The 25401-nt window shown below is 42.5% G+C and overlaps 1 protein-coding gene across 7 annotated transcripts in view; it reads right to left on the reverse strand.

The window, feature by feature from the left end:
• Positions 1–25401, reverse strand: part of usp19 (ubiquitin specific peptidase 19) — a 218693-nt gene that overhangs the window by 96482 nt on the left and 96810 nt on the right. For 6 of the 7 annotated variants that reach the window (XM_073071970.1, XM_073071973.1, XM_073071967.1 and 3 more), the window contains 5 exons: positions 18038–18194; positions 15322–15393; positions 10139–10254; positions 5391–5605; positions 459–651 (listed from right to left, as the gene is read on the reverse strand). In XM_073071970.1, coding sequence (XP_072928071.1) covers positions 459–651; positions 5391–5605; positions 10139–10254; positions 15322–15393; positions 18038–18194 — 753 coding nt within the window. The remainder of the gene's footprint in view (positions 1–458; positions 652–5390; positions 5606–10138; positions 10255–15321; positions 15394–18037; positions 18195–25401) is intronic. The other variant, XM_073071968.1, reaches the window with a different exon arrangement.

Genomic DNA, 25401 nt, shown 5'->3' on the forward strand with positions numbered 1-25401 from the left:
GGTCACAGCTATGGATATAAGCAGATGCTGTTCCAAGACGACCATTTCCTTTAATGCTAATGATGACTGTGAGAAGAATCTTAGCAACTATATAACAGCCATACACAAAGTGCTTTGCAGCTCAACACGTTCTGAAGTGTAGCCACTACACGCTGCATACTCTCAGAAACTAATATGACAACCACTGTGAACTGGTTTATGCCTGTTGGTTCAGGATAACTACATAACTCTCATACTAAGCAGCAACTGGTTTAACATCTGAGTCGACAGCTGTTGTCTGAAATGCCAGACTGGACCACTGCAGTACCACTGAATCAGTATTCCCCTGATTCTACAGCTGGCCAGGATGAACTGGATTCTTTAGGAAAGGACTCAAGCCCATAACACTGGTTTAGAGAGAGGGCTACCTTCTGCAGCCACACCACTGTTAATGTTTTGGCTTTTCACACTTCACTAACCGTGGAAGTAGTCACGAAGCTCCCGTGTGTTGGATAACGATTGGATGACACTGTTCATGAAGCAAGTGTTGCCCAAGTTGACCAATCCTGTAAAGCCTGGAAGACAGACCTTCTTTTCTTCCTCTTCCTCCTCTGTATGTTCAGCCCCAGTGATGCTGTGAGTCATTGGAGTCACCATACAGGTAGGCTTGGGCTGCAAGCACATGAGACAGCTTAGAGGAGATCAGAATCAGAATTAGCTTCATTACTGACATGTGTCGTGAAATTTTATGTTTTGCAGCAGCACCACAGTGCAATACATGAAATATTACTATAGGTTACAAAAAGGAAAACAAAATAAACAATGCAAAATGAGAGCAAAATAGTGAGGAAGTATTCATGGACTGTTCAGAAATCTGATAGAGAAGCTGTTCCTGAATCGTTGAGTATGAGTCTTCATGTCCCTGTATCTCCTCCTCAATGGTAAAATAAGAAGAGATGCAGAAGGTTTTTAATGATGGATGCCACCTTACTACCTGATTATTTGTTCTTTGCACTATTTAATATCATTAAACTATAAGACATAGGAGCAGACTTTGGCTATTCAGCCCATTGAGTCTGGTCTGCCACTACTCCATCATGGCTGATTTATTATCCCTCTCAACCCCAATTTGCTGCCTATGTCCTGTAATCTTTGATACCCTGACTAATGAAGAACCTATCAATCTCTGCTTTAAATATACCCAGTAACTTGGCCTTCACAGCCCTCCATAGTGTGGCAATGAACTCCACAGATTTACCACCCGCTAGCTCAGGGTTTCTCATCTAGGGTTCCTTGAGAAGTCGCCAGGGGTTCCACGAGAGATCATGACTGAAAATAATAAACATCGTTTTTTGAACTTCGTACAACGCACGATGCTAGCGCTTGCAGTGGTGTGCAGTGACTGAGCAGCCCCATTTGAAATCTCTTTAGAGGTCTCTCAGCCCAGTATGGCTGTGTGCAGTAGGACCATGTTTATTTTCAGTTCTTGATGCAAGATAAGGGAGGCCGCTGATAATTGGCCGCTATATTGCACAGAGGAGAGGCTGGCAAACTGATAATGAACGCTGTATTGCACAGAGGGGAGCATGGTAGGTTGATGAGCATGAAGTACGTTTTCTGAGCATTGAAAGGACTTGCCTAACTTGGGCTGTGATGTCAGCCTCTCACTCCCGAATTGCCTCTCCAATCTTCCAATTAAGTGCCGCCAACTGACTCACGGGAGTGAACAAACTCCAGCAGTGCAGTAGAAAATTGGAGGGAAATTTTCATTCTAATGTAGGAACTTTTACATATCCTGACTCAGCTGCTGCCCTGCCGCTTTACTGTTGTTGTAAACATCGCAAAAGATGGATTGTGTAGGTTAGAAGTGAATTGTATTGTGATGTGTTTGTATTCTTTGTGATTTTCTTGTTTAGTTATCTATTATGCTGTTTTTTAAAAAAATATCTTGTTAACCCCTGTTTCTTTGAGCCTAGAATATGAAAAACAACATACAAATGCAGCAGTGGTTCCAACAAAATTAAAAGACATCTACAAATCACAGCCATACGACAGGTAAAAGTGCTGATGATTTTAAACGGCTGCTGGAATCTCAAAACAAACAGTAAAGCTTTTAATAAAAATCAATTTACAACCTTTATTTAAATTAAATCTACTAAGTCTACCTTTAGAAAAGTTAAATCCCATTTTGGCTTAAGCCAGTTATTTAACAGAAATTTATTATGTTTGACTTGAGTTTTAAAAATTTACATTCTCCACTCAAAAGATCATTGACAATTATCTGCGTGAACTGCATCTGGCTGCAGCTCCTTGAAGACAGTGTTAGGGATCTGGAGCAGCTGCTGGATGACCTTCGGCTTGTACGGGAGAGTGGGGAGATAATTGATCGGAGTTAGAGAAGTAGTCACCCCTAAGTTGCAAGAGGCGAGTAGCTGTGAAACTGTCAGGAGAAATGGAAATGTGAATAGGCAGTTGGTGCAGAGCACCCCTGTGGCCATTCCACTCATTAAGTATACAGTACCATTTTGGGTACTGTTGTGGGGGATGCCACAGAGACCAGGTTACTGGGACTAAGCATGGGTCCGTGGTGCAGAAGGGAAAGGGGGAGAAGAAGGGAGAGGTAGTGATAAGGGACGTAATAGTCAGGGGAACAGACAGGAGATTATGTGGGCATGAACGGGACTCCTGAATGGTATGTTGCCTCCCAGGTTTCAGGGTGAGGGACATCTCGGATTACGTCCACAACATTCTGGAGAGGGATGGAGAGCAGCCAGACGTCTTGGCACACATTGGTACTGATGACATAAGAAGGAAAAGTAAAGAGGTCCTAAAAAGAAAATTTAGAGCTAGGTAGAAAGCTGAGAAGCAGTAGCTCCAGGGAAGCAATTTCTGGATTGCTGTTTGTGCTATGCGCCAGTGAAGATAGACAGCGTGATCTAGCAGATTAATGCGTGACTGAGAAGCTGGTGCAGGGGGCAGGGCTTCAGGTTCTTGGATTATTTGAATCTCTTCTGGGGGAGGTATGACCTGTACAAAAGGGGCGGTTTGCACCTGAACATCTGAGGGGGACCAACATTCTTGTGGGCAGGTTTGTTAGAGCGTTGGGAAGGGTTTAAACTAATTTGGCAGGGGGTTGGTGGAAGCTGGAGTGAAGGGACTCAGGATAGAACAAATGGTTAAAAAAAAGCAAAGATAACATACAGTCAGACTGTCAGGAAGGGCAGGCAGATGATAGGACATAATTGCAGCCAGCAGGGTGTGTATCAGTGCATTAGGGAAGCAGTATCAAAAAGGGTAGCAAATACAGTATTTAGTGTTAAATCTCAATGCATGAAGTATAAGAAATAAGGTATATAAGATCTTGTTGCATGATTACAGATTGTCAGGTATGATGTTGTGGCCATCACTAAATCATGGCTGAAGGACGGTTGTAGTTGGGAGCTGAATGTCCAAGGTATCGAAGGGATAGGAAGGTAAGCAGAGGGGGTGGCATGGCTCTGTTGCTAAAGAATACCATCAAATAAGTAGAAAGATGTGACATAGGATCGGGGGATGTTGAATCCTTGTGGGTTGAGTTAAGAAACTGCAAGGCTAAAAGGGCCCTGATGGCAGTTATGTACAAGCCTCCCAACCGCAGCTGGGATGTGGACCACAGATTTCAACAGGACATGAAAAAAGTGAGTCAAAAGGGCAATATTATGATAGTCATGGGAAATTTCAACATGCAGGTTGATTGGGAAAACCTGATTGGAAAAGGGTTTGTTGAATGCCTATGAGATGGCTTTTTAGAACAGTTTGTCAACGAGCCTACTAGGGGATCAGCTATACTGGATTGTCTGTTACGTAATCGGCCGGAGGTGATGAGAGAGGTAAAAGAACCCCTAGGAGCCAGTGATCACAATATGATTGAATTCAACTTGAAATTTGATAGGGAGAAAGTAAAGTCTGACATTGCAATATTTAGGTGGAGTAAAGGAAATTACAGTGGTATGAGAGAAGTTGGCCAAAGTAAGTTGCAATGAGATGCTCACAGGGATGACAGCAGAACAGCACTGATGTGAGTTTCTGCATGGATAGATATATTACAAGAATGAAGAAACACTCAAATGGCAAAATAGTACAACCATGGCTGACAAGGAAAGTCAAAGCTAATGTAAAAGCAAAAGAGAGAGCATACAACAAAGTAAAAATTAGCCAGCAGACAGGATTCGGAAGCTTTTAAAACACCACAGAGCAAGTAAAAGAATCATTAGGAAGGAAAAGATGAAATATGAAATCAAGCTAGCAAACAATATCGAAGTGGATAGTAGAAGATTATTCAAGTATGCAAAAAATAAAAGAGATGAAAGTGGATATAGGACTACCAGAAAATGAGGACAGAAAAATAATGAAGGCCAAGAAGATTGCAGATAAACTAATTTGAGTCTTTTGCACACCCGAAGAATGTCCAGGGGGTAGCCTGCAAGTGTCACCACAAATTCAAAAACGGAAGGTGCTGGAAATCCAAGCAATGTACACAAAATGCTGGAGGAACTCTGGAAGTCCAAATATACAACATTCACAGATCCACACAGTGCCAGATGTTGAAGGGTGTGAGAGAAGAGGAGTGCAGTTACCATGACAAGGGAGAAAGTGCTCAAAAAGCTGAAAGACCTAAGGGTACATAAGTCACCCGAAGCAGATGAATTGCACCCCAAGGTTCTGAAGAAGTAGTAGAAAATGTGGAGGCATTAGTAATGATCTTTCAAAAATCATTGGACTCTGACATAGTGCCAGAAAACTGGAAAATTGCAAATGTCACTCCACTCTTTAAGAAAGGAGGAGGCAGCAAAAAGTATAGACCAGTTAACTTGACCTCAGTGGTTGGGAAGATGTTGGAGTCAATTGCTAAGGATGAGATTAAGAAGTAATTGGAGACACAGGACAAGATAGGACAAAGTCAGCATGGTTTCCATAAGAAAAAATCTTGCCTGACAAACCTGTTGAAATTCTTTGAGGAGATTACAAGCAGGATGGATAAAGGGGATACAGTGGATGTTGTATATTTGGACTTCCAGAGTTCCTCCAGCATTTTGTGTACGTTGCTTGGATTTCCAGCATCTTCAATTTTTCTTGTTTGTTTTGAGGTTGTTGTTTGTGTTGTTTTGCTGAACATTGTGGATATGCTCTGCTGGCACTGGAATGTGTGGTGACACTTGCAGGCTGCCCCTAGACACTCTTTGGGTGTGCTGGTTATTAATACAAATGACACACTTCACTGTATTTTTTGATGTACATGTGATAAATAAACCTGAATCTGCAATGCAAAGAGACAATGGACAATAATTTTTGGCTTTGTCCCCAACGGGAATAAATCAAAATCTGACCCTCACCTTAAGAACAAGGACAAAGGTGAAATAAACTTTACTTACCGATGTTACCAGCGTGTCCTGCTTAACCTGGACATTCTCGTGCGCTGGCCTGATTGCCACCGGGTCGAGGCTGGCCTCCTCAGAGCGTATCTTCTCCTTCTCATTTGAGCGTGGCTCCTCCTTGGGAGGAAGTGTGTGCTGGCTGCTCCCAGGCTGAGCTTTGTCTAGTGACGGTGGGCCTGCAGGCACAGCTACTTTGGCACCACCCACTGCACCTTAAACAGGGGAGCACATGGCTTGTGTTTAGAAGGTCTAACGAAAACACAAAGGTATTTCGACACTTTTTAAATCAAAGCTGTAGGTCACTTCTCATATGGGCTGGACACAGTGAAAATCTCTCCACGTCCAATTGCATATTGCCAGGATAGGAACGGGGTAGTTTTAGTTTTAGAATCTTCAGCACTATTACCATTGGGAAGGAGGTACAGGAGCCTGAAGTCTCACACCACTAGGTTCAGCAACAGTTATTATCCTTAGGCTATTAAAACAGTGTAGATAATTTCACTCTCTGTAACACTGAACTAACTGCACAACCTACAGGCCCACTTTCAAGGACTCTTTACAACTCATGTTCTCAGTATTATTTATTTTCTTATTTTTATTTGCACAGTTTGCTTTCTTTTACACATTGGTTGTTTGTCAATTTTTAGTTATATTCATGAACTCTATTGCATTTCTTTATTTTCCTATGAATGCTTGCGTTAATGAATCTTTGGGTAATATGTTGCAACATGTACGTACTTCGATAATAAATTTACTTTGACTTTAAATTCCATCTACAATGTTCGGTTAAGTACTTAAGGAAAAAGCAAACAACCTGCTGGGGAAGATCAGCAGGTTGAGTAATGCAAGTGGTGGAAAAGAATTGGATCAAACCCACTACTAGAACTCTCAAAGCAGAATTCCATTGTTTAGTGGGTTATATACTGAATAAATTCCCTCCATGCTACTCTATTTCAGTATCTATGTTCTATCTTATATCTATGGTCTGTCTGAATGTGACTTCCAAGCAACCGGAGAATGAAAGATACTCCAATGCTGTAAATATACAATGTAATTTCAGGTAGAGCCCTTGTGGACAATTTGGCCTGTTTTCTATTTAGATTCTCAAGCAGAAGGCTAGAATGCCACTCAGCCAACTGGTCTTAATGCAGAGAATGAAAAACCATTTTCAGTTTTCAAGAAAACATCACAACAATATAGAATATGCCTGAAAAAACATACAAGAATGCTTTTCATGTACTTCCTAATTCAAAGTACATAATCAAATTAAGCACGATGATCGCGTTAAGTAAAGGCTATTTGATTTTCTATGATTATTGAAAAATAGCTTGAATATCTTTAACCAAAAAGAAAATTACAGCAAATAAGTGTCTACCGGGACAGATAAGCAAAAGTCTGGTAGAAAGGAAAGAAAACCTGATGATGCAACTCTGAAATAGAAATACAAGAAGTGCTCGAAATGCTCAGGTGCTATTAGCATCTGTGGAGACAGAAACAGCATTATGTTTCGACCTCAACAGATACTGTTCACTGGTTCAAGTACCTGCATCTCTTTGAAAAGGTACACCATAAAACAGTGAGCAGAAAGGTAATCAGCAATAAGGACTACAGAAGCTGAGGTACAGCCACTTTAATGGTGTCAGGGAGGATAGAACTGAAGATTGGAAACATTACTACCACTAGGATGTAGTAGAAATTATGTGATAGTTATATTCTAGTATCCATTTGGAATCCAAAGAGCAGGTATCTGCAATTAGGTTATAAAAAACTTCCCTTCACACTCAGTAACACAGAAAATACTGGTCTGGCAGCATCAACGGAGGGGAATAAACAGCTGACATTTTGCACCAAGACCCTTCATCAGGACTGAGTCTCCACACGGAGCCTGTTGTTTCATCAGCTAAATATGCAAGTGCTATTAATGTAGTCATTGCAGTCCTTGTTCACAAAGACAAACACCACCTGAAGTATAATCATCTGGGCATTGCACAGCAATGAATGATCACAAGGCACCTTCATTGTACACAGAGTAACATCCCAACTCAGCATCATCACTGAGCAGCGGCGACTATCCCAGGGTCTCGACCCGAAACGTTGACTACTTCTTTCAACAGATGCTGCCCAACCTGCTGAGTTCATCCAGCTTTTTTATATGTCTTGATTTGACCACAGCATCTGCAGTGTACTTTGTGTTGACTATCCCAGTATTGTCATGGAATAGCAGTAACAGACAGAGCAGTCTATAGCACATTACAGGACCTTTAGCGCCCAATGTTGTGCCAACGTGAAACTGGCTAGAATTTCCTACCACATAGCCCTCTATTTTTCTAAACTCTGTGTACCTAAAAGTCTCTTAGAAGACCCTATTGTATCCGCCTTTACCACAGTCTCTAGCAGTTCATTCCAAGCACCCACCACTCTGTGTGAAAACCTTACCTCTGACATCCCCCTTGTACCTATTTCCAAACACCTTAAACCATGCCCCCTCATGTTAGCCATTTTAGCCCTGGGAAAAAGCCTCTGGCTATCCACATGATCAATGGCCTCTCATCATCTTATACACCTCTATCAGGTCACCTCTCGTCCTCTGTCGTTCCAAGGAGAAAAATCCAATTTCACTTAACCCATTCTCATAAGGCACACTCTCCAATCCAGGCAACATCCTTGCAAATCTCTTCTGCACTCTCTCTATAGTATCCACATCTTTTCTGTGGTGAGGTGACCAGAACTGAACACATACCCCACTTGGGGTCTAATTAAAGTCTTACATAGCTGTAACATTACCTCATGGCTCTTGATCTTAATCCCATGGTTGAGGAAGGCCAACACACCATATATGTTCTAACTACACTGTCAACCCGCGCAGCAGCTTTGAGTGTCCTATGGACACGGCCCCCAAGATCCCTCAGATTCTCCACACTGCCAAGTCTTATTAATATTATATTCTGTCTTCAAATTTTACCTACCAAAATGAACCATTTCACACTTACCTGGGGTTGAACTCCATCTGCCACTTCTTGGCCTAGTTCTACATCCTATTGACGTCCCGCTGTAACCTCTGACAACCCTCCACACTATCCACAACACCCTGAACTGTGTCATCAGCAAACTTACTAACCCACCGTTCTACTTCCTCATTCAGGTTATTTATAAAATTCTCAAAGAGGAGGGGTCCCAGAAAAGATACCCCACAGAACACCATTGGTCACCGACTTCCATGAAGAATACGAACCATCTACAACCACCCTTGTCTACTGTGGGCAAGCCAATTCTGGATCCACAAAGCAAGGTCTCCTTGAATCCCATGCCTCCTTACCTTCTGAATGAGCCTTGCATGGGTAACCTTATCAAATGCCTTACTGAAATCCATATACACTACATCCACTGCTCTACCTTCATCTGCTCCCAAATTCCTGCCTAACAGCATATTTCCCCCTACCCCAATTAAATGTCTTCCCAAATTGTTGGCTCCTATCCCTCTCTATCTCTATGGTAAAGGAGTTATGATCAATACTTCCAAAATGCTCTCCCACCAAGAGATCTGACACCTGACCAGGACATCCATACAGGACTGAACTATACACTTCTGTACTCTACCCACAATATACCCTGACTGACTTGTGTTACATCAAGAGCAACTCATACCCATCTGTATGCCTAGCTTACGTGATGTGTACCTACTGCACACATGTGGTTTGATGTGTTCTCTACCCTAGAGACAAACCCTACTGCCAGACAACAGATTTTGATCATCTAAATTCAGAAATTCAGCTACTGTCTGTTCCTCAGCTTCTTACCAGACTCTATGCAGACAGCTTAATGATTTACTGAAACTCCAAAAGCAAACCTACACAGAATCAAAGAACACTATACCACAGAAACAGGCTCTTCAGCTCACCTTGTCCATGCCAAACTATTTATCTAACTAGTTTCATCAACCTGAACCCGGACCATAGCCTTCCATACCCCTCCCATCCATTACCTATCCAAATTTATCTTAAATGTTGAAATCCAACCCGTATCATCCACTTCTGCTGGCAGCTTGTTCCACACTCTCACTTCCCTCTGATTGAAGATATTCCTCCTCACGATCCCATTGAACATTTCCCCTTTCACCCTTAACCTATGACCTCTAGCTCCAGTATCTCACAATCTCAGTGGAAAAAGCCTGCTTACATTTACCCTATCTACATCCTTCATAATTTTGTATACCTATATCAAATTTGCCCTCAATCTTCAAAGCTCCATGAAATAGAGTCCTAATTTAACTTTTCCCTATAATTCAGCACCTCAAGTACATAGTATGTACAGTACTATATTATAACAATAATTTGCATGCTGCAGTTGCAATGGGATTAAAGCAGCCCTGGTTAGCACAATGCTTTACAGTATCATCAAGTGGGTTCAATTCCCGCTGCTGCCTGTAAGGAGTTTGCACATTTTTCCCGTGACCACATCTGTTTCCTCTCATGGTCCAAAGACGTACCGGTTGGTAGGTTAATTGGTCATTGCAAATCGTCCCATGATTAGACGAGGATTAAATTGGGTTTTGCTGGATGGTGCAGCTTGAAGGACCAGAAGGGCTATTCTGTGCTGTATCTCAATAAATAAAAAGCCAGAATAAAACACAGCAGCCCAGTCAGTATCTGGGAAGAAAGTAAGGTGTGTTCCCTTTGTCATCAGATGCTGACTGGCCTGGCTTCCATTTGTAGTAATGTGAAGCACTCGGATGTCACTCTGCAGACCTTGTGCTGCCAGGGCTTCGAGCCCTCCCCACCGCTGGTTCCGCCTCTTCTTCAGACAGATGTCAATACGTGATGCCGTGAAGGTATAGTGACACTGCTCTGGATTAATCAGGTTCCTACAAATGATTAAAACAGATTGTTAGACAACCTTTAACGCCCCCCATTTATCTTGCTCTGTAGCTGCTGCCATTCTGATGTCTTACCCTGGAGAGGTAGCTGAGAACAGTGCAGTGACAGGGACTGCAACACTTTTGTGTTCAGATTAGAGAAACCTTGTACTGCACTTGACAGAAAACTTAAATACAAAGCTGATTGCAGGACAATGGAACAGAATCAGAATGGCTATGACATGATATTGCTGTTGCAAAGATGTGAATAGTTGAGATAGAGGAACAAATATTTGTTTTTACAGGAAATAGTGATTGACAGGGGAAGAAACACCAGACAAACAAGCTTTGCTACCAGCAAAGAAAATGACAGCAAATCAGTGGGTGTTGTCTACATGGACTTTAGTAAGGCATTTCACAAGGTCCCACACTGGAAGCTGGTCAAAAAGATTCAGTCACTTCGCATTAAGGATGAGGTAGGAAACTGGATTAGACATTGGCTTTGTGGGAGAAGCCGGAGTGTGGTAGTAGAGGGCTGCCTCCTTTACTGGAGGCCTGTGACTATTGGTGTGCTGCAGGGATCATTTCTTGTTTGTCATCTATATCAATGATCTCGATGATAATGTGGTCAATTGGATCAGCAGATTTGCGGATGACACCAAGATTGGGGTAGTAGTGGACAGTGATGAAGGCATGGCTTGCAGAGGGATCAGCTGGAAAAATGGCAGATGGAATTTATAATTGTCAAGTGTGAGGTATTGCACTTCAGTAGGACCAACCAGGGTAGGTCTTACACAGTGAACATTAGGGGGCTAAAGAGTGTGATATATAAAAAACAGGTCCATAATTCATTGAACATGGCATCACAGACAGATAGGGTCATAAAGAAAGCTTTTGGCACATTGGTCTTTATAAATCAATGTATTGAGGACAGGAGATGGGATGTTATGTTGAAGTTGTATAAGATGTGAGACCTAATTTGGAGTAATGTGTACAGTTTTGTTCAGCTACCTACAGGAAAGATTGAAAGAGTAGAGAGAAAAATTTTGAAGAATGTTGCCAGGTATAATTTATAATTTTATTTTTAAAAATCAATAAAAAAAGATTGAAAATGAAATGAATGTTGCCAGATCTGAAGGATCTGAGTTAGAAGGAAAGATTGAGTAGATTAGGACTGCATTCCTTAAAATATAGAAGTTCGAGAGATTTGATAGAGGTATACCAAGTTATGAGGCGTATAGACAGGGTAAATGCAAGCAGACTTTTTTCTGAGTTGGGTGGGAACATGAGGGGAAACTTCTTCACTTAGACAGTCATAACAGTGTGGAATGAGCTGCCAGCACAAGTGGTACAGGTGTGCTGAATTTCAACATTTAAGCAAAGTTTAGATAGGTATATGGACAAATGACATATGAACAAAACAGAGGAGCTCAGTAGGTTATGCAGCATGTATGGAGAGGAATAAATAGGTGTCTTGAACAAAGACTTCATATTATTTTGTTATAGTATATAGGGGTGGACACAGATTTATTTCACAAATCTGGACTGAACTGTAGTCAGTGGCAGCCTTGTCCATTTTCTATACCAAATCTCTTGACAAGAACTCTACTCAAACATTAAAAACAATGAACAGTGTAAGAAAAAGAATTGGAATTGCTGTACTGAGATAGAGTAGAAAGTTTGTCTTGTGTACTGTTCCTTTCGATCAGATCATTACAGTGCATTTAGGTACTGCAAGGGAAAAACAATTAGACAATGCTGAATGAAGAGCAACAACTACAGAGAAAGTGCAGTGCAGGTGGACAATAAGGTGTAAGAATTCACACAGAGAGCTCTACTTGCTTGGCGTGTTTGATATAACACCCTATAAAAGCTTTGTACATACCACTAGATGTGTGAGCTCTAGAATTTAATTTGTGGAACTACTTCCATGAACAGCCCAGACAATCAATGTGTTAAATGAACATTAATTATACATGAAAACACAAGCAGGAGTAGGTTCTATACTCCTTGTAGTCTACTCTGCCATTCAATATCATGGTTTGTTTGACCATAAGACATAGGAGCAGAATTAGGCCATCCGGCCCATCGAGTCTGTTTCGCCATTCAAACGTGGCTGATCCTTTTAGTCTACCTCCTGCCCAACCCCAGTTCCTGGCTTTCTCGCCGTAACATCTGATGCCATGTCCAATCAAGAACCTATCAATCTCTGCCGTAAATACACCCAATGACCACAACTGCATGTGGCAACAAATTCACCAGCCTTTGGCTAAAGAAATTTCTCCACATCTCTATTTTGAAAGGGCGCCCCTCTATCCTGAGACTGTGCCCTCTTGTCGTAGACTCTCCCAACATGGGAAACATCCTTTCCACACCTAGTCTATCTCGGCCTTTCAACATTTGAAAGGTTTCAATGAGATGGCCCCTCATCCTTCTGAATACCAGCGAGTACCCAGATCCATCAAATGTTCCTCATATGATAACACTTCCATTTCTGGAATCATCCTTGTGAACCTCCTCTTACCCTTTCCAATGCCAGCACAACTTTTCTAAGATGAAGGGCCCAAAACTGTTCAGAATTCTCAAAGTGAGGCCTCACCAGCGCTTTATAAAGCTTTAGCATCACATCCTTGCTCATGAATTTTAGACCTCTTGAAATTAATGTTACCATGGCATTTGCCTTCCTCACCACCGACTCAACCTGCAAGTTAACCTTCAGGGTGTTCTGCACAAGGACTCCCAAGTCCCTCTGCATCTCAGATCCCTGGATTTTCTCCCAGTTTAGAAAATAGTCTGCACATCTATTTCTTCTACCAAAGTGCATCACCATGCATTTTCCAACATTGTATTTCATTGACCTTTGCCATCAAATCTACTTCCCCGTCTGATCCCCAGAACCCTTGATTTTTCCAGTCTAAAAATCCCAGCCTTGAATATATTCAATAATTCCAAAAATTCACAGCCCTCTCCAAAAGAATATTCAATAATGCCTCTTCCTGGGCTGAAGTGGCCAACCCATTATTCTTGTATGATGTGCTCAGTTCTAGATACTGAAATCAGATGAACATCCAAAATCATCTACTGTCAAGCCATAATGTTTCTTTTAACTCCAGTGAGCATATTTTATTTTGAGATACAGCATGGAAAAGGGCCCATCCAGCTCAATGAGTCCACACCACCCATTTACACCCATGTGACTAATTAACCTACTAGCCCATATGTTGTGGGAATGTGAGAGGAAATGGGAGAACCCAGAGGAAACCCACAGATCCCTTGGTACCCTATATCCTATCTCCAATGCAAGTGCATTTTGTGTAAACACAATTAAAAATATACACAGGACAGCAGATATGATATTACAGAAACCTTGTTGATTTGTCACTGAACTTTTGTATTCACTGTTACAAGATTCTTGAACAGACATCTTGTACAATGATCGATTTCACTGCACCTCGCTTTCTCTGTAACTGTAAAACTACATACAGCACCTGTTGTTCACCTTTCCCTTGTACTAAGTTACACAATGTACTTAAGTTGTGAAATGATCTACATGGATGGCATGTAAAACAAAGTTTGTCACTGTATCTCTGTACTCATGACAATAATAAACCAAAAAACAATACCCCATTTTCCATTAAGATGGACAATCCATGGATAGTAATTGCACTCCTTGTAGATGATAACTATCCCTATTTAATCTTACACTTACAAATTAATAAGGTTAGAGAAAGTAGTGGATATGGCCCAGTACAGCACAAGAAAAGACCTCCCCACCATTGAGCACATTTACATGGAGACCTGCCACAAGAAAGCAACATCCACCATCAAGGACCCCCATGATCTCGGCCACGCTCTCTTCTTGCAGAGTGCTGAGTGCATGGAATGGGCTGCCGGCAACGGTGGTGGAGGTGGATATGATAGGGTCTTTTAAGAGACTTTTGGATAGGTACATGGAGCTTAGAAAAATAGAGGGCTATGAAGAAGTCTAGTAATTTCTAAGGTAGGGACATGTTTGGCACAACTTTGTGGACTGAAGGGCCTGCATTGTGATGTAGGTTTTCTATGTTTCTATTAGCTGTTTCTTTATCTCTTTATATTCCTTTGAAGACAATGTGTTCTCTTCATAGATTCATTGCTAACAAACTGAATACATTATTCTTTGTGCCCATAGCAACATTAAAGATGGCATATATCAGGGGTGTCAAACTCATTTTAGGTCACGGGCCGGATTGAGCAAAATGCAGCTTCATGCGGGCCGGATCAGTCGGACGCATGCGAACGCAGCTTTCGTTGCCTCCGTTTTTTCAGCCTGCTCTCATGTGTCTCAGTCTCTGCTATAACTACATAAGTATTTCACTTTACAAATTCCATTTCTTATGAAGAAGACTGCCGAGCAAGACTGCCGAATAAACACTAAAAACCCTGAAAACCCGGTACCTGAATAAACTCAGCATTAGCCATATCATACGCCATAGGCGCTTCGATTACTGGGGCCAGCTTTAATAGTAATTAGATATTATCTCGCGGGCCAAAGATAATTCCACCGCGGGCCGGATTTGGACCGCGGGCCTTGAGTTTGATATATATGGCATATATAGTAGTTCTGGCATTAATTTCCTGTTTAATAGACTAGATATAGTTTGTTAACTGGAAAGTAGCCTGTTTATCCCTGTTCTTATCTATTAACTAATCTGCTAATCATGGATTACCCTCAATGATAAACCCATTCAAAAAACAGAAGCACTTGATCCATCTGCTCAATGTGGCAAACAAATCACAGCTAGGAGCTCAAGGGACCTCATTCTGCACATCATTTTCCACTTCGCAGAGTTTCAGTACTATAGCATGTCACGCAATTGAAGCAAGTCAAGAATATGCCAAACTATTCACATCAGTTAAAGATCTGCTCCAGTCAATAATATAAAATGCTTATGAACATTTTACATTCTTTCCAAACAATCCTCTGTTAACAACTTACTTCAGCAACAGGAGCTTTGCTATGACCTACCACCCATTGAAGCTTCTCATAAACAACGCAAATTCTACGCCAAACATTTACAACACAACTGGTCTTACCGAACTTTCACCTGCCACTTGAAGATGGTGTTTGGTCCACTGTCAGGGTGGATACGCAGAAATGGCTCGTGGCTTTAAAAGAAAACCAGAACATTAGTTCAGCAAATTCAGTCTGCTTATTAATCAATCACATATATAATACCAATACTGGCTCATATGAAGTAGTACAAAGTAAGAAAACAGTATTAATGAACACTACTCCTCTGAAGTACAAACTAGGCTTCAGTACATGCCAATGCCAGCTGAAATTCAGTTCTACTGGGAGTCACAAAATGTAATGACAAAGAGTCACCATTTACAAAACAGGATTTATCTGCAACTTGCAAATTAACTTAAACAAGTGAACAGGGTTAAATTGAGTGTCTTCCGGGCTTCCTGTTTGGGTGAAAGTGTAATGATGAGAAAATTCCTGTTCATATCAATAGTGGCAGAATTATTGAAGACTGCAGAGAGTGGTGAAGATATGGGATGCCACATTTCATTAACTGATGTGACGACAGAAGTTATAAGAATACAAAAGAACTACAGTAGTTCAGTCACAGATGTCTACACACAAAATGTAGTAGTGGCCTCAGATCAGCCGCAGATGCCAGGGAAATCTTGGAGAAAGTTCAGGTAAATGCAATCAAAATAATTAGAGGCCTAAACCAATCAACAGACAGAGAAACAGGTCTCATTGGTGCAAGGATCTGATTCTGATTTAAAAGGAGATTGGCAAAATAACCAAAGTACAACCATTCTCCCATAGCAAGTAGTTGGCATTGGAAATGCAGCAAAAAGCTGGAGGAACTCAACAGCCAGGCAACGTTGCTGGACAGTTGACACTTCGGGTTGCTTTAAAACCAGAGACATCAGCTGTCCATTTCCCTCCACAGATGCTGTCTAACCTGTTGAGTTTTTTTTTGTATAAAGGGATATAGCAGAGCAAACAGACCCAACTGTACCCATATAACCAATCAACCTGCTGATTCATGTCTTTGGAATGTGGGAGGAAACTGGACCACCTGGAGGGAACATGTATAGATATGGGGGGAACATACAAACTCCTTACAGACTGCAGTGAAAATTGAACCTGGGTCAATGGTGCTATAATTGTGTTACACCAACCACTACACTGCCAGGTCACCCAAAACTGGAGTTCGTTTATATTTTATTTAGAGATACAGCATGGAACAGGCCCTTCCGGCCCAATGAGCTACACTGACCAGCAACCCACCTATTTAACCCCAGCCTAATCACAGGACAATTTACAATGACCAATTAATGGAGGAAACTCACACAGTCACGGTGAGAACGTACAAACTCCTTACAGACAATGACAGGAAATGAACCCGAGTCACTGGTGCTGTAAAGGAATGTGTTGAACTGCAATGTCACCATGCCACCTCTTCCAGCTTCCTGTGTGTTGCTCCGGATTTACAGTATACACAGTCACTTGGAAATGCATTGACCAACTGGCAGTGGATTTCAAAAGGGAGTTTAATAGCACTTGAAAGGGGAACAAAACACAGCTTTGAGGGAAGGGTAGAGGACTGGGACAGCGGAAATGTTCCGCTATAAACCTGAAGAGCCTTTGGTCCTCCTGTCCAGTTACCATTCACTGCCCAACAGTGTGTTCAGGTTAGGAGATATGGAAGTTGAGTTGATGAAGACAGAGCTTTGGATGTGCTGCATTTGGATTTTAGTGACGTATTTGATAAGGTTCCCCATGGTAGGCTCATGGATTCGAGGGAACCTGGAGGCAGAGGATTCGAGGGAACCTGGCTGGGTAGATTCAGAATTAGCTTGGCTACAGAAGCCAGAGAATGGTAGTAGATGGAGTGCATTCTGTCTGAGGGTCCGTGACCTGTGGTGTTCTGCAGGGACTCGGATGAGGAAGTGAAGGTGTGGGTTAGTAAGTCTGCAGGCGACATGAAGGTTGGTGGCGTTGTGGATAGCGTAGAAGGTTAAGATGTCGATAGGCCGCAGAGCTAGGCTGAGAAGTGGCAGATGGAGTTCAGTCTGGAAAAGTGTGAAGTGATAGAGTTTGGAAGGTTGAACTTGAAGGCAGAATACAGGATTAATGGCAGGATTCCGAGCAGAGTGGAGGACAGAGAGATCTTGGGGTTCATAGATCCCTCAAAGTTGTTGCACAAGTTGATAGGGCAGTTGAGGTGGTGTATAGTATATTGGCCTTCATTAGTTAGGGGAGAGTTCAGGAGCTGCAAGATAACGTTACAGCTTTATAAAACTCAAGTTAGACTACATTTGGAGTATTGTGCTCAGTTCTGGTCATATTATAAGAAAGATGCAGAAGCTTTTAGAGAGGGTACAGAGAAGATTTACAACATCATGGGCCGAAGGCCTGTACTGTTCTGTGTTTTACATTCCCACAAACAAGAAACAAACATTGATGAGGTGAGAGAAAATTCCCATTTTTATCAAAAAAAGCAAAGAAATTTTTCATTTCCTGCTGACAGGGAAACTTCTCAATTCATGCACAGCCCCAAGATTACCACACTCCCTCTGTGGTAGCTCTGTGCACCTCTTGCAGCATGCAAACTGAGGGGGCAATCTCAGACTCAAAAGCAAGCATGCTACCCACCTTGCAATGGTACACTCTGCCAATGTGGGAGAAGATCATATTTCACGTTCCACAAAACTAGGTTGCATTTTTTCCTCTGCCGATGGAGAGTAAATGTTCATCTCTGAAATTTGCTCGAAATCTGGAACTCACCTGGTTTGGAAAATCAAGGTAAAGTCTTGCTCGCGGAAGAGCACCTTCGACGTGGATTTGCAGATCTCCTTCACGTACACATGGACCACCATTGCATCTGTGCCCTTCTCGTACGAGTCATACTTAACAAAGCTCAGATTCACATAACCATCTGGCACTGCAGGAGATTAAAGAGATTAACAATTTGTTTTATTTGTCACATGTACATCAAAACATGCAATGAAATGCATCATTTGCATCAATGCCCAATGTATTCTGAGGATGGTGCTGGGGACAGTCCACTAGTGTCGTCATGCTTCTGGTACCAACATGGCATGCCCTCAGCTTACTAACTCTAACCCATTCTGTTGGCCCAAGAGCAGGCCACAGCGATGAGGTTTCTTGCAGATCAGCAACACTTGTTCAAAAGTTCAGTAGGGACAAGCTGTTGTTGGGAGTAGGCCAATGGTGAGAGTAAAAGTGTCAGGCTTTGGCTCAAAGAAGGCAGTGGGTAAGTTTTTGTTAAGGTTCCCTTTGGTCTCTCTTATAGTACCTAGTGTAGTAAATGGCCTAGCTCACTAAGTTCTCAGGAAACTACATCTGCATGAAGGCATCCAGCTGCAACTCCTTGAAGATCGTGTTAGGGATCTAGGGCTCAGCTGGATGATCTATGGCTTGTACGGAGAGTAAGATAATCAATCGGAGTTACAGGAAGTTGCAGGAAGTGGGTAGGTAGGGGACTGTCAGTAGAAATGGAAATGTGAATAGGTAGCTAGCACAGAGCACCTTGTGGCCATTTCCCTCAATAATAATTATACCCTTCTGGATACTGTTGTGGGGGATGACCTCCCAGGGGAATGCCACAGAGACCGGGTTACTGGCACTAAGCATTGCTCAGTGGCGCAGAAGAGAAAGAGGGAGAAGGGAGAAGCAGTAGTGATAGGGACTCAATAGTCAGGAGAACAGACAGGAGATTCTGCAGACATGAACAGGACATCTAACTGGTATGTTTCCTCCCAGTTGCCAGGGTCAGGGATGTCTTGGATCGTGTCCACAGCATTTTGGAGAGGGAAGGAGAGCAGCCAGATGTCTTGGTACATATTGGGAGCAATGACATAGGAAGGATGATGCACCATTAATAACTCACTCTGAGACGTAAAAGTGAGGTATCGACTTTTATTGACTGGAAGAAGGAACAAGCAGTGAGTGACCACCATACTACATCCTGGAGACTGAGAGGCCGGGCTCAGACCTCCATCACCTTTATACAGGGGTCTGTGGGAGGAGCCACAGGAGCAGTCATCAGGGGGCGTGTCCAGACAGGTATATGTAGTTCACCACAAAGGAAAAACAAAGTCCTGAAAAAGAGAATTTAGAGTGCTAGGCAGAAAGCTGAGAAGCAGGATCTCCAGGGTAGTAACTTCTGGACTGCTACCTGTGCCATGTGCGAGTGAGGGTGAAAACAGGTTGATTTGGCAGATAAATATGTGGCTGACAAGCTGGTGCAGAGGGCAAGGCTTCAGGTTTTTGGATCATTGGGATCTCTTCTGGAGAAGTATGACCTGTACTAAAGTGGCAGGTTGTACCTGAACCTGAGGGGGACCAACATTTTCGTGGGCAGGTTTCTTACTGCTGTTGGGGAGGGTTTAAACTAACAGCAGGGGATGGGAACTGGAGTGAGGAGCTCAGGATAGGGCAAATGGTAAAAAAGCAAAGATAGCATACAGTCAGACTGTCAGGAAGGGCAGGTAGATGACAGGACAAAATTTCAGCCAGCAGGGTGAGTATCAGTGCATTAGGGATGAAGAATCAATAAGAGTAGCAAATACAGTAGTCAAAAAGTTATATCTCAATGCAGGGAGTATAAGAAATAAGGTGGATGATCTTGTTGCACTATTACAGATTGTCTATGATGCTGTGGCCATCACTGAATCATGGCTGTAGGATGGTTGTTTCTGGGAGCTGAATGTCCAAGGTTATAGATTGCATTGAAGGGATAGGAAGGTGGGCAGAGGTGGTGGCATGGCTCAGCAGGTAAAGGATGGCATCAAATCAGTAGATAGATGTGACATAGGATTGAAATATGTTGAGTTAAGAAATGCAAGAGTAAAAGGACTCTGATGGCAGTTATATACAGTAGCTGGGATGTGGACCACAGACTACAACAGGAAATAGAATAGGCGAGTCAAAAGGGTAATGTTACGATAGTCATGGGAGATTTCAACATGCAGGTCGATTGGGAAAATCAGGTTTGTAATGGATCGCAAGAGAGTGTTTATTAAATGCCTACAAAATGGCTTTTTGAGCATTTTGTCGTTAAGCCTAATAAAGGACGTTGCACCTGAACCTGAGAGGACCAATATTCTCGTAGTATTGTTTATTAGAGCTGTTAGGGAGGGTTTAAACTAATTTGGCTAATTGGTTAAGTAATGAACTGGAGGTGATTAGGGAGTTTAAGTTAAAAGAACCTGTAGGAGGCAATGATCACAACATGATCAAGTTCAACTTGAAATCTTTTAGGGAGAGAGAAAAGTCTTCAGCAGAATTTCAATGGAGTAAAGGAAATTACAGTGGTATGAGAGAGGAGTTGGCCAAAGTAAATTGGAAGGAGATGCTGGCAGGGATGACAACAATGGTGTGTGTTTCTGGGGAAAATAAGCAAGGTACAGGATAGACTTATTCCAAAATCAAAGGAATAATCAAATGGCAAAATTGTACATCTATGGCCAACAAGTCAAAGCTAATGTAAAAGCAAATGAGGGCATACAACACAGCAAAAATTAGTGGGAAGACAGAGAATTGCGAAGCTTTTAAAAACCTACGGAAAGCAACTAAAAGAATCATTAGGAGGGAAAAGATGAAATAGGAAAGTAAGCTAGCAAACGATATCAAAGTGTATAGTAAAAGCTTTTTCAAGTATGTAAAAAATAAGAGACGAGAGTGGATATAGGACCACTAGAAAATGAGGCTGGAGAAATAATAATGGGGGCCAAGGAGGTGGCAGATGAACTAAATGCCATCAGTCTTCACTGTGGAAGACATTAGCATTGTGCCAGATGTTGAAGGGTGTGAGGGAAAACAAGAGAGTGTAGTTCCTATTACAAAGGAGAGGATGTTCAAAAAGCTGAAACACCTCGGGTACATAAGTCACCTGGAGCAGATGAACTGCACCCTAGGATTCTAAAACAGTTAGTGGTAGAGACTGTGGAGGCATTAGTAATGATCTCTCATACATCACTGGACTCTGGCATGGTGCCAGAGTATTGGATAATTGCAAATGTCACTCCAGTCTTTAAGAAAGGAGGAAGGCAGCAGAAAGGAAATTATAGACCAGTTAGCCTGACCTCAGTGGTTGGGAAGATGTTGAAGCCAAATATTAAGGATGAGGTGATGGAGTACTTAGTGACACAGGACAAGATAGTGCAAAGTCAGCGTGGTTTCCTTAAGGGAAAATCCTGCCTGACGAACCTGTTGGAATTCTATTTAGATGATGGAATAGATGGCATTGCTGCCAAGTTTGCAGATGATACGAAGATTGCTGGAGGGGCAGGTAGGGGATGCAGAGGATTTAGACAGATTAGGAGAATGGGCAAGAAAATGGCAAATGAAGTACAATGTTGGGAAATGCATGGTCATGCACTTTGGTAGTAGAAATAAATGGGTGGACTATTTTCTAAAGGGGGAGAAAATCCAGGAATCTGAAATGCAGAGGGACTTGGGCCTTCTGAAGGTTACCTTGCAGGTTGAGTCGATGGTGAGGAAGACAAATGCCATGTTAGCATTCATTTTAAGAGGTCTAGAATACAAGAGCACGGATGTGATGCTGAGGCTTTATAAAGCACTGGTGAGGCCTCATTTTGAGTATTGTGAACAGTTTTGGGCCCCTCATCTTAGGAAAGATGTGCTGGCATGGGAGAGGGTCCAGAGGAAGTTCACAAGGATGATTCCAGGAATGAAAGGGTTATCATATGAAGAACATTATCATTGATGGCTCTGGGTCTGTACTCGCTGAAATTCATAAGAAGGAATGGGGGAGGGGGGCGGGAAGCAACCTCATTGAAACCTTTCAAATGTTGAAAGGTCTAGATAGCGTAGATGTGGAAAAGATGTTTCCCATGGTGGAGAGTCTAGGACAAGAGGGCACAGCCTCAGGATAGAGAGGCACCCTTTCAAAACAGAGATCCAGAGAAATTTCTTTAACCAAAAGGTGGTGAATTTGTGGAATTTGCTGCCACATGCAGCTGTGGAGGCTGGGTTGTTAGGTGTATTTAAGGCAGAGATTGATAGGTTCTTGATTGGATGTGGTACAGTCGGCCCTCCTTATCTGCGGATTCTGCATGCGCGGATTCAACCAACTGCGGATCAGGAAAACCCGGAAGTTCTCTCTCCAGCACTCGTTATTTGAGCATGTACGAACTATTTTTTCTTGTCATTATTCCCTAAACAATCCAGTATAACAACTACTTACATAGCATTTACGTTGTATTAGGTATTGTAAGTAATCTAGAAATGACTTAAAAGTACAGGCAGTCCCCGGGTTATGAACGAGTTCCGTTCCTGAGTCCGTCTTTTAGTCGGAATTGAAGTCGGAACAGGTACATCCGGTATTATTTAGCGTCAGTTAGTCAAACGTTTTTCTTAGTATATAGTACATATTTTACATTTCTATGCATATAAAACACTTAAGAAACATACGTATTTCAATAATTAAACCACTGCGTTGCTTAGTAATAATTGTAGCTTTCATTGGGGCAGGGCCTTTCACATGCTCCATTAAAATTGTTCCGATCGTTGACCGACTGTAGCCTAACGCTTTTCCAATGACCGATGGCGTTTCACCTCTTTCCAATCGTTTTATTACTTCCACCTTATTTTCAACCATGATCATGATTATTTTTATGAACAGAAACGCTGTGGATTCAGAGCTGCACCGCCAGGTCCTAATGTCCACCGTATTGAACATGTTAAATAAAGTCTGGGGTTCTGCTGGGTCCTAAAGACCACTGCATTAAGCCAGGTTAAATAAGGGACTTGAGCATCCGCGATTTTTGGTATCCGCGGGGGGTCTCGGAACCAATCCCCCATGGATAAGGAGGGCTGACTGTATATCAAAGGTTATGCGGGGGGGGGGGTGAAAGGTCAGGAACTGGGGTTGAGGAGGAGATTTAAAAAAAGGATCAGTCATGATTGAATGGCAGAGCAGGCTCGATGGGCCAGATGTCCTAATTCTGCTCTGATGTCTCAAGGTCTAAGTTTGTTTTAAAGCAGATTGGTAGATGCCTGGAATGGGTTACCAGTGGGTTATAGCAGTGACAGCAGGCAGTTTGGAGGAGTTTAAGAAGTTTTTCCTATATAAAAAGAGTTCAGAGACTGGAATGATACATAGGAGGACAGTTAGTACAAATTGCTATCAAGTTCAGCATAACATCATGGGTTGAATGTACTGCTCTATGAGACCCTGGTTTCCTCAAATGTATTAATACTTTAACTTATCAATCTTTGATTTAAAATGAAGAGAATTTTTTTTGAGTAAGTAACTAAGAGAACTGAGAAAATGCGGTACACATTGTCTATGTGGAGGGCCTTTGACAAGGTCACACACTGTTGGTCTGGAAGGTCAGAACATATAGGATCCAGGGTGAGAGAGTAACTTGGATGCAAAAATGGCCTGCTGGTAGGAGGAAGAGGATGGTAATGAAGGGTTTATTTTCAGCATTTGTGACCTGTGACTTAGAGGTCTGCCTCAGCAGGTTTTTCGTTGTTTGCCATACTTCAAGACCTTGAATTCTACAACTGAGCTTGACTAGTTTTTTTCCTCCATTCTCCTCTTTATATATGCTCAGCATGGACAGTTGGGATGGTCAGCAGGAGAGTGGAATGCTTCTCTTGCAGGATGTGGGAAGACAGGGTGATCTCCAGTGTCTCTGACTATAACTGCGAGAAGTACATCCAGCTGCAGTTTCTAACAATCTGCATTAAGGAGTTGAAGCTGTAACTGGATGAACTCCGGATCATTTGGGAGGCTGAAGGGGTGATAGATGGGACATATAGAGAGGTAGCTGCATGACACAGGAAACTGGGTGACAGTCAGAAAGGAGAAAGGGGTTCAGAAGCCAGTGCAGAGTACTCCTGTGGCTAGCCCCCAACAACAGGTGTACCACTTTGGATACTATTGGGGAGACTGACCACACAGAAGAAAGTCATAGTCTCAGGCTCAGGAGTCCGGCTCTGTGACTCAGAAGGTGGGGGGGGGGGACAGGCATACCATCGTGATAGGGGATTCGTTAGTATGGGAAGTGGACAGGAGGTTCTTTGGGGAGAACGAGATTCCGGGATGGTATATTGCCTCCCAGGTGCCAGAATCCAGCATCCTTAAGTGGGAGGGTGGTCCATGTAGGTACCAATGATATGGATACGATGAGTGATGAGGTTCTGCACAGGAAGTTCAGGGAGTTACATGCTAAGGACTTCCAGGGTTGGGATCTCAGGATTGTTAACTGTGCCAGGTGCTATTGAGGACAGAACCAGGAATCTCATACTGTTTAACACATGGCTAAGGAGTTGGTGTGGGAGGGTGGGCATAACAATTTTTGGATCATTGGGCACTCTTCCAGGGAGGATGGGACCTGTACAGAAGGGACAGTTTTCATCTGAACTGTATGTAACATGATGTAGGGTTTCACTGCTGTGTAACATGCTGTAAGGTTTCACTGATAATGTAATTGTTTCTCTCTAGCAGCAATGTTTGGGTTATGACTAGAGATAATGGGGTTTGGAATGCTGTTTTTCTTCCTTGTGAGCTGGAAGAGAGATTTTCATGGTCTTTTTGCCGGGGAGAGATGAGGAGAGAAGACACGAATGGAGACAGTTATAGACCGCCAGATGGGGTGGATTTGAGCGAGGGTATGAAGGGCAGCAACGACTGGAGAAGGTCGATGGAGGATGATTGACTTATCAGTGAGCTCAAACATTGCGCAACAGACTGTTTAATAAGATTGGGCCCTTTTTCATTTCTTTACTAACCATATAGTCAAAGAAAGAATTATACAGCTTAGTTGTTTAATTGCATATTGTGTACTGTTTGTTATTTTGGGGTACCGATTTGTAACAGGGGACACATTGCGCAGCATCCACACAAACAAGATTTCTTAAGTTTGGCCAGGCGGGGGCTATCACCCCCCCATATTAAGCCGCTAGCCGAAGTAAGAGTTGCATGTAGGAGGACTAATATCCTAGTGGGAAGGTTTGTTAATGTTACACAGTAGTGTTTACACTAGATTTGCAGGGGGACGGGAACCAGAGTGCCAGAACAGTTAATGGAGAGGTTATGCAGGCAGATGTTTGTAAGACCTCAGACAAAGTCACAAATCAAAAAGCTGAGTTGG

The sequence above is a fragment of the Hemitrygon akajei genome, chromosome 19, assembly GCF_048418815.1.
Source record: "Hemitrygon akajei chromosome 19, sHemAka1.3, whole genome shotgun sequence".
In the NCBI taxonomy this organism is placed as follows: domain Eukaryota; kingdom Metazoa; phylum Chordata; class Chondrichthyes; order Myliobatiformes; family Dasyatidae; genus Hemitrygon; species Hemitrygon akajei.